Raw genomic sequence first — 14,065 nt, forward strand, 5'->3', positions numbered from 1 at the left:
TAATTTTAAATACCAATAAAATTGAAAAAAATTCATTTAATATAAACTTTTTTTTTAGATTGAAGCGAACACGTGTAAATTAATTTTTTGAGACGATCGTACCAATAATTTTTCTTTTCAAATAATCTAATATTTCTTTCTTTTCAGATCGCTCACCACATGATGAGGGAGATTAATTTTCAATCGTTACGTGATGTTGTTATTAGAACCCCAAACAATTCATTTGACCCAAAGTCGACAATATTTGTGGTCCAATTAGAAATGAAGAAGGTTCGGAAGAAGAGTTCACATGCTCTTGGCAAGGTCGCAATGAAAAAGAATATGATCAGTGAATTATTCACTATTCAAACAAATGTTACACCTATCAATAATGAAATTCCTTCTTTTTTAGTAGGTCAGATGTCTAGACATTTTCATAAATAATTTCCCAACTAAAGAACAAGACTCTTGCTTGGAATATTGTTTTCCACACATTTTTTCAAGGAAATCGGGGTGGTTAGTCTTGAAATTGGAAGAGTATAGAGAAAACTTATCGTCGGTATCTTGGTGAATCAAAATATGGATAAGAGCATTCACGAGGCGAATCTGTCCCCCTATCCTTTTGATAGAAAGTCGTCTATTAAGTGGATTATTTAAATAATGTGAGAAGAAAGTAATTTGTCACTTTAGTCTCCTTCTTACTCGATATCTCACAAAAGTATCAAAAGGAGTTTAATAATTTTCTGCTTAAAAGGAGTTTAATAGTTTTCTGCTTGGGAGCCACGTATCATTAGAAATCGTTCTGTAAAAAATGAGAAGGATGAAACTTCTCATATTTTTAGTGATACGGCCCTAGAGGCTTCTAGGCCTAAACTTTCTCCGCGAAAAAGACGTCAATTCATTTTTTCGAAATTCGTACACGACGATGATTGTTTTCTTTTAAAGACTTGCGATGTCGTTGAGAAACATCCACCACCATTTATAGGGGAGCGAAGGGAGGCCTTATTTCCAAGTCCGCCATTAACAAGATAAATCTTTGTTGTTTCTCATCTCACCAAACTAAGTGAGCGACTCTAGAAGAGTTGAAGCTGCCTAATTTTTTTTTCTAATAATTGAATTCATTATGTTGACCACCGAGGTAGCAAAGAGAGTTCTTTATGAGGATCACTTACGACCTCCATTATACCGCCTTTAAAGAGATGTTTTCTCTTCCAAGGAGCGAGCCTAGTCTTCAAAAAATTTTGATGATAGGATTCCAAGTCTCCTTAACTAATTTTGACCCATGTAAAGAAAGGAAAGTAATCCTCTCTTATAAGCAATGAAAAGGAAAACAAATAGATATACAACATAAGCTTACATTTTGATTTTCATACATATTTTGCAATCAACAAATGAATGAGAGTAGGGGTCTCCTAGTATGTAATAAAACTCCAACAAACATAACTTCCTTACTTTGACCATGCAACCGCATCAACTTCTGCTTGAGCAGATCTGTATAATTCAAGCCTCTTTCCAAGGGAGATTCGTCTTTGCATCATTGCTGGGTCTTCGTCCAATAATCGACTCAACTGTTTTACCTGTTCCAAAACAATTAATACCATATATATTTGAATGAGCATCTATTTCAAAAACAAACAAACAAACAAACTGGATCATAGGATCAAGAAAGGCTTACCTCCTTTGTGCCCAATTCAGTGAAAAAATGATCCAATAAACTTCTCTTGGCCTCTCTTACTTGACAATAAACAATAGACTTCGGAATTGAGTTTCTCAAACCCGCACATACCATGTTCACGTACGATAAAACAGTTGTTCCTGTTTGAGAGATCCACCACCACGTCAATTAATAAAATATCAAAAATAAAACAAATAAACAAATAATTTACCAATTCGTCTGAGGTATGAATCATTGTATCGATCAAAGATCGAATGGGTAGGGTTTCCGCCCTTCTCAACATCCTGTGGAAGTTTTCTAAAGAAATCAACCGAAATGTAATTATACTCCATTTCTACCAACTGCAAAATTGCTCTCCTGCTTTCTTCCTTCATCCTGTCTAGAGACTCGCATGCAGCATTTGCAACCTCTACTCTTAGAGTTGGATACTGCTTTAGTTCCTGCATTTATTCACAATCATTTTATTCAATTACAACAAGATTCAAAATCAATTCAAAATAATTAATTCACATATGTTGGTTGATATATATATACTCACCATAGTCTCATTGATTGACTTGTGAACCAACTCCTTTAGTACAGCATGAACCTGTAATTTTCACTTATATCAACTACAAATCTACCAGTCTAACAAGTATTGTCGAAAAATTTGATCTCGGAGACCTATCACATTTGGAAACACTTTTTGAAGCCGGATCTAGGTCTGAGTATGGGTGAGCAAGCATACGGTAAATTCCCTTGAAAATACCATTTTTTTTGTCAAAAGTAAATCATCTCGATGTTGATTTAGAGGAGGTCGTGTTTCGGAACATAACTTAATTAAACATATATTCATAAATTTTATTGACGTTTTTAATCCAAATCCAGACAAGATCCAGCTCCAGAAAGTGATTCCAAATGGGCATACATGAATGATGTTATGCCAGAATAATCTAAAAGCATCAAAAGAAGAAAAAAAAATTAACGATAATTTTTTTTGTATGGTATCTGGTCTGGATCCACATATTTGAGAATTTTATTTCTGTTTTTGCATGTGGATCTGGATCCAGATACAAAAACATAATGAAAAAGTGTTTCCAAATGGTATAAATTACAATACTACTATTTAAAAACAAGACTTAATGAAATCATGATGAGCATAACATATTGTGGACATTATCATAATATAAGATGGAAAACATACAGCATCAACAGCAGCCTCGGCTGGCCCCTTAACTGATACCAGTGAAGATTCAATAAGTCGGCGATATCCTTGCTCAGGAGCTATTAAATGAGGCTGATATCCATCAGCTTCTGTAATTAGCTTACGGATATTCTCCATTGAAAGTTGTTTATCAAATTGCAACCTTTTCAATGCACCAGGAAGTTGGTTGTCAAATATGTTATATATTTTGTCACCACCTGACCGTCTGCACACATAAATAAATCATAATGACATTTCAGCAAACCTATTTGAAAACTGTATTTTGCACAATTCCAATTTCTTTTTCTGTTTGGTACAAGATTGTTTTCTCATCATGATCCAAGTTATAGTATGATTTTTGCTTTTATTTTCTACATCTCTGTAAGTTTGGGGGACAATAACAAAAAATTCCGGATGATGAACTAGTTGAAAAGAAAAATTGCAAATCAAAACAGCCTAGTGTTATGCCACAATTTGTGATGAACTACACATATTTACTTACATGCCATCGAGGTGTTCTTTAAATATTCCATCAAAATTACGGCATATTTCCATAGTCATGTATAGCTTTCCCTGGGAAAGGAGATGGAGAATAATTTTAATAATATTTCACTTCATGAACATCTAATAAGTAGAAGCAAAAAAAAATCTCCAGGGACTAAACTCTGGTTAAAGAAAAAGTAGAAGAAAAAAAAAATACTTACTCCAGCATCATTAGCAACAGGCTTCCCAAGGCGACTCAGTTCTGTTTCTAGATCAATAATAGTCTTGTTAATTAGAGACTGAAGACCTGGGATTCTAGACTTGATGACTTGCTCCAGATGCTAAATAAGAAGAGAAAAATATTAAAGCTCATTCGATATAGTTAACAAAGACCGTATTTTGTTAGATGCAATAACATGTGTTCTCAATCAATTCCAATCAAAATTATACATACAGCTTGATGAAGTTTCATTTTTCTAATCTGATTTTTTTTAACGTAGATTATTTGAGTTAAATTACTAAAATATCCTTTATATTAAATTTTTTTTAAACTATAAAATTAAAATAAGGGTATTTTAGTTGATGATGAGATATGGGATTATTTGGATTAAACAAGGCCATACATTTTAAGGCCTTGTCCTTATGGATTATTTGGAACCAAATAATTCATTATTCGATCAACAATCACTTCGTCAATCAAAATACCAAAATACCCTCCATCATTTTTAAACTCTATTTGTACATTATATATATAAGGGTAAATGGTCATTTAATCTAAAAAACACAAGTTTTCAGAAGGAAGAATCAAACAAGATAATTTGCAAATAATAGGTTGACTATTCAAATAACCCGAGATCAAACAAGGCCTAAGTGTAGCGAGATAAAACATGCTTACTTTGGAAAGTATCTTCCCTAGATGCTCAGAACCCATCCTGTGACCAAGGTGCTTGTATTCAGGTGTGTTTGCAAAATACTCGCACTCCCTACGCCTGGCAGCTATCATGTCAGTGTTCTTGTTGATGTCAGCTTGGGAGCGGTTCACAACACCAACCCATGGAAACTTTAGCTTATAAGCTTTGCCTTCCAATATCTGAAAAAAATAACAATTAAGGATTTGCACAGGCTCTTCTAAAATATGCTAGGAAAGAGCATTAAATCTACCTTTGTTATTTTTGTCAGAAATCACAATGATATAAAAGACAATTTGGATCATGATCCATAAAATAATTTATATACCAAATAAAGCATAAACATTATAATATAATTTATATCATGACGTAGAAAATACTTTGTATATCAAATGAATCAACAAAAATCACGTTATAATCTGGATCGTGTTCTAGAAAAATATCTTATACCAAACAAATAAATCCCTTTCAATTTTAACTTTTGGTAATTTTCTAATAAGAATGTGATTGTGACAAGTATTGTAATAAAATTTCGGTTTTCCAAATAGGCTTGATATGTTTCTCTAACTCTTATCAACTACTCATAATTGGAAATCGCATTACTGAACTGAATCGCAAAAATAGCAGCATTAAGGTAAACCAAGAAAAGTAAGCAAGAAATTGTGGTTGTCTTGCACGAACTCTGTTCCACTAATTTACTTGTTCGGTGAATTAAGTAGTTAATATAACTTGCTACTGAAAAGGAAATCATTACTTTTGTTTCACATCTTGAATGAACTGGCTAATACTAGCGCATTTAATAATAATAATAATAATAATAATAAAAGACAGTATTGACTCATTCTTTATGCTTTTAACTTCAATCAAATTGTTCAAGTAATTTTTTCAAAACTTTGATCCAATTAGAGCTTGTTTGATGTAGGTTTTTTCTAAATAAATCAATTTTTTTTTAGAAAAATAAATAAAATCTTGTTTGATGAAAATATGGATTATTTGGGTAAAATGACAAAAATGTCATTTGTATTTAATATTTTAAAATGTTACTAAAACAAAGTAAGGATAATTTGGTATGTTTGGATTGATGATGGGAAAGGGTTACCTGGATCTCTTCATCAAACAAGGCCTAAGAAAAGATACAACAATGGCATGTCTTCAAATCCCTACTAAGAAGGATATGTCTTCAAATCCGTCCTAAGACGGCTAAGGTCTCAAGTTCAATTCCCACTAGGAACGTCTGATTTAAGTGGATGTAATGGTTGTGGGGTATTGTGCTAGCCTTCTTTCCCTAGTCAAAAATAATGTGCTCCTAAGACATAAAAGATATCCACAACTAGAACAAGAAATGGTAAAAGGAAAATGTTGTTAGCATTTATTATTGTTATTTCTATCAGTCATTTTGCTTATTTCTTTTGTTTACCAGCTATATAAACCACATTAGTGTGTATTTCATATTAAGCTTGTTATAGGTAATTCCTAGTTTTCTCTCTATTTACCATGTGAAGATGTAGCATATTAGAAGTCATGCATCATAAACATTATATTCATCAATATGCCTTTAAATATTCCCACTGAAAGGTACATACCTCAACAGCATCAGTACCCTTGTCCATAAGATCAATCTTGGTTAAAACTCCAAATGTTCTCTCTCCTGAAATAGAACCACCAAATAAACAATACCAAAAATTAGTATACAACTTCCAATGGTTTCCCCCATGAGCTAACAGAAATGAATCCGGTAACATATTACCTGTGGGGTCAACTTCACGGGAGATTTTAATTGCATCTGACGTTGCAAGATCTTGATTGGCAGGAGAAATGGCCAATATTATGGAATTGGGCTAGATTGTAAATGGCAGAGAACATTAGAATATGCATGTCTTGTAGATTTTATGCTTATAAAAACATTGGAATAGTATGCCAATATAATTAAACCAAACACTAAAAATAAATAGGAAAATGCGAACTGTTACCTTCTCAATATAAGATCTGACCATATTCTCGATGTCTAACACAATACTATCTGGCTGACCATCTAAAAGCAGCAAAATAAAATGAAATAAAACAGTGCAATTTTACTGGAGAATAAATGCAAAAAGTAGGGAAAATATCATGTAAAAATCTGAACTTACCAACAGCTACTTTTGTAAGTCCAGGAAGATCAATAAGTGTCAAGTTTACAACTGTCAAAGCCAAATAAATATGATCATGAGGCAATGTAATCCCAAACATAGATATTAAGGCCTTGTTTCATGAAGGGTTTATTTGGATTTAATTAAATCCAAATAACCCTTATCTCATCATCAATCAAATCATCCATATAATCAACCAAAATACAAAATTACCCTTACTTTATTTTTTATAACATTTTAAATATTAAATACAAAAGATATTTTAGTCATTTAATCCAAATAATCCCAATAAAAATTCACTTTTTTCATCAAACAAGGTTCTTTAAAAAAAAGTTCATTTCAAACCCTATATATCAAACAAGATCTAAGCCTATTTGGAAATAACTATTGGAGTTGTGACTGCTAATATATCTTATTTTAAACGTTGACATTTGTAAGAATCTTACTTCAAATCAGATGTAGTGGGTAGCAATCTCCTTGCCAACTATGTTCCCTAAAATCCCAATAATCTTATTAGATAAACGTAATAAATTATTTTTTGGGGGGAATTAGAGGAGAACTAGCATGACACCTCACAGTCATGGTCCCCCGCTTAAATTCAAAGTGCTTCCAGATGGAATCGAACCTGTGACCTTTTGGTCTCTTAAGCCAACTCTTACCACCAAACGTAATAAATTTTTATTGTGTTTGTTGGGAAAAAGAAAAGGATGAAAATGGGAAGATTTTGAAGAGTATCAAAACATATGGACCACAAAAGGAATGCCATTATTACTATGCTGGACAAGCTTTAGCTACATAAGAAGCTGAATAATCAGAATAACTAATATGTATTAACGTGATCTCTTGCTCTTTAGACCAAGCACATTCACGAATGAGAGGTTGTAAATTAAGATCAATCATCATGAGATAACCAGGAGTCCAGGACCCCTCACTCGATTTTATCCCACCACATGGTATAAAAACGGTTACAAACCTAGTGGGTTGATGAAATAAGTCTTACCATTGGGAGAATAGATACTAAGATAAATCGGAACAGTTGAAATTTGCTTTGAGCGACCAGTCTCTCTATCGGTCTCATCAGCTATTTCCTTCCTCACAGCAGCTGCACAATTTACAATTGATAATTACTAATATGATATAAGATGATAAAACAATTACAAAAATGAAAATGTGTGCATGTAATAACGTGATCATGTAAAATTTAAAAAAAAATGTGATTATGTGATAATGGTCAATAAACATACTATAAAAGCACTTCTCCATAATCATGAGTAAGAGGCTACATAATAATAACCCAAAAATGACTTTGATTAGCAACATACAGTCATATTTTCCATTTTCCACTTCTTGTTCACTTCGGTTATAAAATTTGGTAACTGGATAGAAATCTACATATGGCTTGATTAATATACTCCAACAAAAAACATACCAAAATCAGCAAATTTCTTTCTTGGAAGATGCATGAATTCTGCATATTCTCTTCCTTCTTCAATCCTATGAAGCTGTAGAACAAGAGGGCGTCGTGTAACAATCCCTTCACAGGATATGACATAGTTAAATTCTATATGTACTGTAGGAGTAAAAGGTAATTAACATAAAATTGCAAGAATACTTAGAACACAATATTACCAGATCCACGAGGCAAAAAGTCCTTGCCGACAATGCTCTCTAACACAGATGACTTTCCTGAGCTCTGCCAACCATTGAAGACATATATAATAAACAACTAAAGTATCAGACTGATCTGGGACAAAAATAAGTCCAGCTCCCACACTATCTCAAAGAGTGATCGAGAAGATTATTGACTAAAATCGAGTCGAAAAAATATATAGATTCTTCGAGGCAAAGAGCTTGTATTGATCAAATCATAATCATCACAACTCAAGAATCATATAACCAACCTCAATTAACTGGAAAAACACATAACCGAGCTAAACTAAATTGTGATGCAAATGAGCAACAAGATAGATAGCTGATGCAGTAGAAATAAATAGTTGACAGAAATTATACGATTAAACTCCAAATCAGTACCACAACGTATAATTCATTTTCAAACAGTTGATATAATGTTAAAACGATTAATGCTCAAATTACTAGGTCTGGAAAATAACGGTTATCATCGTCCATATTCAAGTATGACATAAAGCATCGTATATTATGAAACGAAGAAAGCCATCGATGCTCTCAAATCTCAATATATAAGAATTTCGATCCAAGCAGTAAGTTATGGATATCAGATCGGAAGTACCTAATCTACTTAGCAACTGGATACTTCAAATATATTCCGATCAGCGAAAATTCAGAGAAATTAATCTAAATCAATCTCAATAAGTGTGGATAAGTAGAGAGATAACGAAAATGAAAAAATCTGATTACCTGACCACCGACAACCGCGATAGAAGGAAGCGCGTCCCAGAGAGTAGGCAGAGCGCTTTCCTCGCCATAATCGCCTAGTGCTGTACAAGCTCTTTGTAGCTTGTTCACCAAAGTAATCAGACTATCCATGTCTGCAAAGATCTAGCTCCGCGAAGATTACAGGAGAAGGAATCAGTTGATTTCTCTCTTGTTCAAAATTGTGGAGAGGGAGAGAGAGAGTATGATGGTTTGAAAATGAGAGTGATAACGATGAGTGGACAAATAAATTGATGATAAAATGCGCCTTTTCAAATTTGAAGCATTAACTATTAAGTATTAGTAAGATAGATAAATAAATACTTTAGAAAAACAAGTAGTATTGCCTTATTTGAAACAAATAGGCATTTTTCTTCTATTTTAGTTGTACTTTCACTTATATAATAATTAACTTTAAATAAAATTAAATATTATTTTAACATTTAACTTTAAATAAAATTAAATATTATTTTAACATTTAACTTTAAATAAAATTAAATATTATTTTAACATTTATATTAACATTTATGAAAAGTAATATTTGATTATAAATATTATCTCATTCAATCTTCAGCGATTTTAAGAGGTAGATATTAACAATAAGTTTCTGAGTTCGAGTAGGTTAGGCGACAAATTTAAAATGGTTAATTATGTTTACGGGTTAAATATTTAATTCGTTATCTCATTTTTTTTAAAAAAAAACTATAAGATTTGTTTAAGATATTATGAAATTTGAGAAAATGTTTTATATATTTTTAAAGATGAATAAATTTAAAGTTTTTTTTTCTCAAATTTGATATTGAACTCGTTTTTATTTTATCATACATATTAATTTAATATATTTTTTTATTTTAAAATCTAATAGAAAAATATTCCCAATAAAATATTTTTGACATTAAGAATATTTGTTTGAATGTTTTTTAAATTAAATATGCTCGGACATAATTGGACTATTTTTTGCAAAAAAAAAAAAAAAAAATAATTGAACTTATTCTTAAGTATCAAGCTCATAATCTTACTTGCATAGCCTTATTTAAATTAAAATATTTTTAGTATAGATTGAATCTCAAAATTTTAATTATCAAAAATAAATTTATAATTTTTTGACATTAACATTTAACTACTTTAGTGGGTTAAAAAATATTTGTATTAACATTGATATTTTTCAACAATATCTTCAATTTGGTTAACTATATTGATTTTAATCATTGAAATTATATTAAAATAAAGAGAAATGATAAACTCAACGAAAGATCAGCGAAACTAATGTCACGAATCCTACATGGCTTGTCACGCAGATAGGAAAGAGAAATAAAAAAATTAAATATAAATAATTTTAAAACACGTTTCAGTTCCCTCTCTTTCTTTTTTTCATTTTTTATTTTCGGCGACCGGTCTCTTTCTTCTCTGGCAATTTCGCTCTTCGGCATTCGCGACTTCTTTTATTTTCGTCATCGTCGTCCGATCGAAATTGGTAAGTTTTTTAGCTCTCCTTCGTGTATCTTCATTTCATTTAAGGTAGGTCCAAGTTCATACTACTTCTCTTCTTTTTAGGCTGGTGTTGGTCCAGGTATATCGCCCGACAATACTCTAAGATCTCCAAGGACTACAAGGTAAATAAGAAATCTTATCTTTTTATAAACGAATCTGTTTAGCGTAGATGATTTTATTATCAATATTCTCTTTAGTATTTGATAGGGTTTAGCTCCATTTAGCGTTTAACAGTAGAAAAGCATTTAGCGATTAGGGTTTAACGTTTTTGATATCTGCATATTAACGGTAAAAAAGTATTTAGCAATTGGGTTGTAAAAAAATAATCTAGAAACCATAATTTTTTGTCCCAAAACTATGATTTCGGGTCCTAAAACCACGATTTCGGGTCCTAAAATCACAATTTCAGGTCCTAAAACAACGATTTCGGGTCTTGAAACCACGATTTCGGGACGAGAATTTATCATTTAAGGTTTTAAAACCACCATTTCGAGACAAGAAACCATATTTTTGAAAAGAAGAAATGATGGTATTTCATCCTAAAATGGTGATTTCATGACCCAAAATGATGTTTCAGGACAAGAAATGATAGTTTCGGGGGTTTCTCATTCAGAAATGGTGGTTTCGGGACAAGAAATAGTAGTTTCGGGACCTTTCTAAATATTTATCTACTTCATGGTTCATTTTTTTGTTCATTTGCTTATTTTGTTTTTGTAGAGCAAATAAACGTAAAAGGAATGCGTCCTAAGAAACCAAAGCAACCCACAACATATTTTTTCAAGAACCTCGTCTTTTGGCCTTTTCAATCCTCTTCAACTACGGTCTAATGAATAAAAAAAAGGTTGTGAAGGCAATAGGTTTTGGCTCTCTTCTATTACTATCGCTTTCAAAATGCCCCGACAAGATCTCATCTAGTCATAAAGTTTGACTATACTAAATGTGCATTCATCCTATAGAGTGGAGAGAAAGTAAAAATCGAAGAAGAGGATGTTCAAATCGTATGGGATATCCCGAGAGGGGAGCTAGACATTGTAGAATATAAGTATAACGAGAGACCGATAAGAAGTTGAAGGCATTTAGGACTCGATGGGATAACCCGTTAAATGGCGGTCCTATAGTGACCGATATGCCAAAGAAAATAATGGAGAACAAAATAGCTGACAAAAATTTCAAGATAGACTTCGTATTATATGTTGTGATATGCTTTCTCTGGTGTGATCACATGGGTCAACTATCCAGGTATATCTCAAAACATACATATAAATAAGATATATGCATTGTTAATAATCCTCAAATCTGTTTTTTTTACTTGTAGGTTTAGAATTCCGAAATCTATTTCAGATGTTTATAATATCAAAAATTTTAATTGGTGTAAATTCGTACTTGAAGGATTAGTTCAATCATGCGAAAAATGACAGGCGCATAAAAAACGACATTTCCAAGGACCACAAACGTTCCTTATTGTAAGTTATCACTAATTTATTTTGGTGGTTGCAAATGTAAATGTTTTTAACATGTGTATGTTTTCAGTTGTGCTACTTGTATAAGGTGAACAATCTTGAACTCTCAATTGATGAGCGCCGATTTCCTATATTGTCATGTTGGAATGACATGAAGTTGAAGATTAGGTTGGAAACAAAGATGAAAAATGGATGATTCGGACGTAGAAGCGATGTTGGACGCATTCCACTTCCACCTCTTCAAAATGAGGAGAACGAGGAGACAGACGGGGATGGGGGGAGAATGAGGAGAACGAGGATGCAGATGGGGGGTGCCTGAGCATGAGACAGTAGTGGTAGATAGCGGGGTGCCTCAAAAGGCAATGCTTAAGAACACAGCGCCTAAGAAGGCAATGCTTAAGAACACAACGCCTAAGAAGGCAACACCTCTTAACGCAACACCTCTGAATTTTAACCGGCAATTGATTTGCATTGCTAAATGCACACAAATGATTAATGAAGCCACACAAAATTTGGCAAATTTAAGTGTCAACTGGGACACGTCGCCATTGTATGACAACTAGATCCACATCTTATATAATGACATGGACAATGATAAACGTTTTAGGGATGTCATGCACAAATACTTCAAAGATCGAACACCCAATGTAGAAAATGAAGATGTAAATGTAAATGAAAAACACCCAAAGTGGTGGTACCCGAAGTGGTTGTACTTGAAGTGGAGGACCCGAAGTGGAAAATCGTTTACAAATGGTGGTTGGTGCTGTAAAAAGACCAGAATTTGTGGCTAAAGAAACAGATAATCGGGTAGTCAGAAAAAAAATCCCTAGCGGAATGCAAAAATTCCGGCACGTCTCCAATCTCCGTATATTATGAAGAACAGGCTAAAAAATCAATCTTACTTTCACTGTGCCCAAGTAGATTACCGAGATAAAATCATTATGGGGTTTATTTTTGCAAATGAAGATGATGAAAAGACGAGGTAATTAATGATGTTGATATCTTCTTAGTTAGTTTAATGATGGTTTCAGGTCCCAAAATGGTAGTTTCAAGACCCAAAAGGGTGGTTTCTCAACCTAAAAGGGTGGTTTCTCATCCCAAAAATGTGATTTCTCGTCCCGAAATCGTGGTTTCATGACCCGAAATCATGGTTAAAGACCCAAAATGGTGGTTTTTCGTCCTAAAATGATCGTTTTAGGAGCTAAAAGGGTAGTTTTGGGACCTAAAATTGTAGTTTCTCGTCCCGAAATGATAGTTTCCAGACCCAAAAGGGTGGTTTTAGGACCTGAAAGGGTGGTTTTGGGACCCCAACATAATGGTTTCTCGTCCTAAAATGGTGGTTTATGTGTTTTCTTCATTGTGTGGTTTCATGAAATAAGTGTTATATGAAACGGAGCATACTTGGATCAACATAGGGCATTTTCAATCAATGAAAAATGGACGCCATGTTGAAAGTGGTATTATTGATGCATGGGCACATGTTACGTGTAATTATAGTAAACAATGTTCCCAGAGAAAAATTGTATTTTCGACAATGATTTCTGTAAGTCACTATATCTTTTATTGACGTTTAAACCAATGGTCTAATTGTGATGTTAATTTCATTTGTAGGGCTTTTATAGAGATTCATAAACTTTTAATGAACAAGTTATTAAAGAAATGAGAGTATTCCAAATAACATCCGAAGAAATGATACATGTTAATCTTGTAAGTCCAATATTTTAATATCATCTGAATCTAGCTCATATATATCATATTTTAATATGACTTTGCAAATCTTATTCCCGATTTTATATGAAAGTCACTATTATATTGTTTGCATCAATATGCAAAAGAGATTAATCAAAATCATCGACAACCTCTCAATGCCCAAAAAACTGCCATGGGAAGATAAATATGTCACAACTCGGAAACTAGTAAGTTGAACGTGTTTGTATGTTGAAGTGTTTTCAAATCTAAGTTTAATTTAACTTCATTGGTAAAAACAGATAGCAACCTTCGTAGAGTTCTTCAAAACTCTCAACCTGAACATCGCAACCAAAATGGCTAACTCCTTCATAAGTTCCAATCGCATCTCTGGGTAAACTTTTGATCCACCTCAAAGCGCGCTTATTCTTGATAAGGCGGGACTCTTATTTCCTCTTTTTCTTTCTTACTTTTTGACAATAACTTCTTTTGACTTATCTGTACCAGAAGACAAGTCGTAAAACTGAGCGTCTAAATAAAAGGACTCAGTCACTATGAACGGCCTAATGTCTGCGTGAATCCGCCTGCCCATTTTGAACAGAAAGTATTGACGTAAGTAAAAACTTTTGAAAGGTGGATCCAAGGTCGCCCAAGTAGCATTTTTTAGTAGGGGCGTTGAT

At 32.9% G+C, this 14,065-nt stretch overlaps 1 protein-coding gene across 1 annotated transcript; it reads right to left on the reverse strand.

Annotated features, from left to right (window-relative positions):
- Window positions 1-1,298: 1,298 nt before the first annotated feature.
- LOC124919456 (phragmoplastin DRP1A-like) lies at window positions 1,299-8,978 on the reverse strand. Its single transcript, XM_047459696.1, has 16 exons — window positions 8,734-8,978; window positions 7,987-8,050; window positions 7,787-7,891; window positions 7,358-7,459; window positions 6,358-6,408; window positions 6,199-6,260; window positions 5,976-6,066; window positions 5,812-5,876; window positions 4,216-4,410; window positions 3,542-3,661; window positions 3,340-3,410; window positions 2,838-3,063; window positions 2,193-2,243; window positions 1,866-2,094; window positions 1,655-1,794; window positions 1,299-1,556 (listed from the first exon to the last, which is right to left on the reverse strand). Exons 1-16 carry the CDS (start codon window positions 8,860-8,862, stop codon window positions 1,428-1,430), a joined length of 1,830 nt encoding a protein of 609 aa, XP_047315652.1. The 5' UTR covers window positions 8,863-8,978; the 3' UTR covers window positions 1,299-1,427.
- Window positions 8,979-14,065: the final 5,087 nt, after the last annotated feature.

This window comes from Impatiens glandulifera, chromosome 1 (assembly GCF_907164915.1).
Source record: "Impatiens glandulifera chromosome 1, dImpGla2.1, whole genome shotgun sequence".
NCBI lineage: Eukaryota > Viridiplantae > Streptophyta > Magnoliopsida > Ericales > Balsaminaceae > Impatiens > Impatiens glandulifera.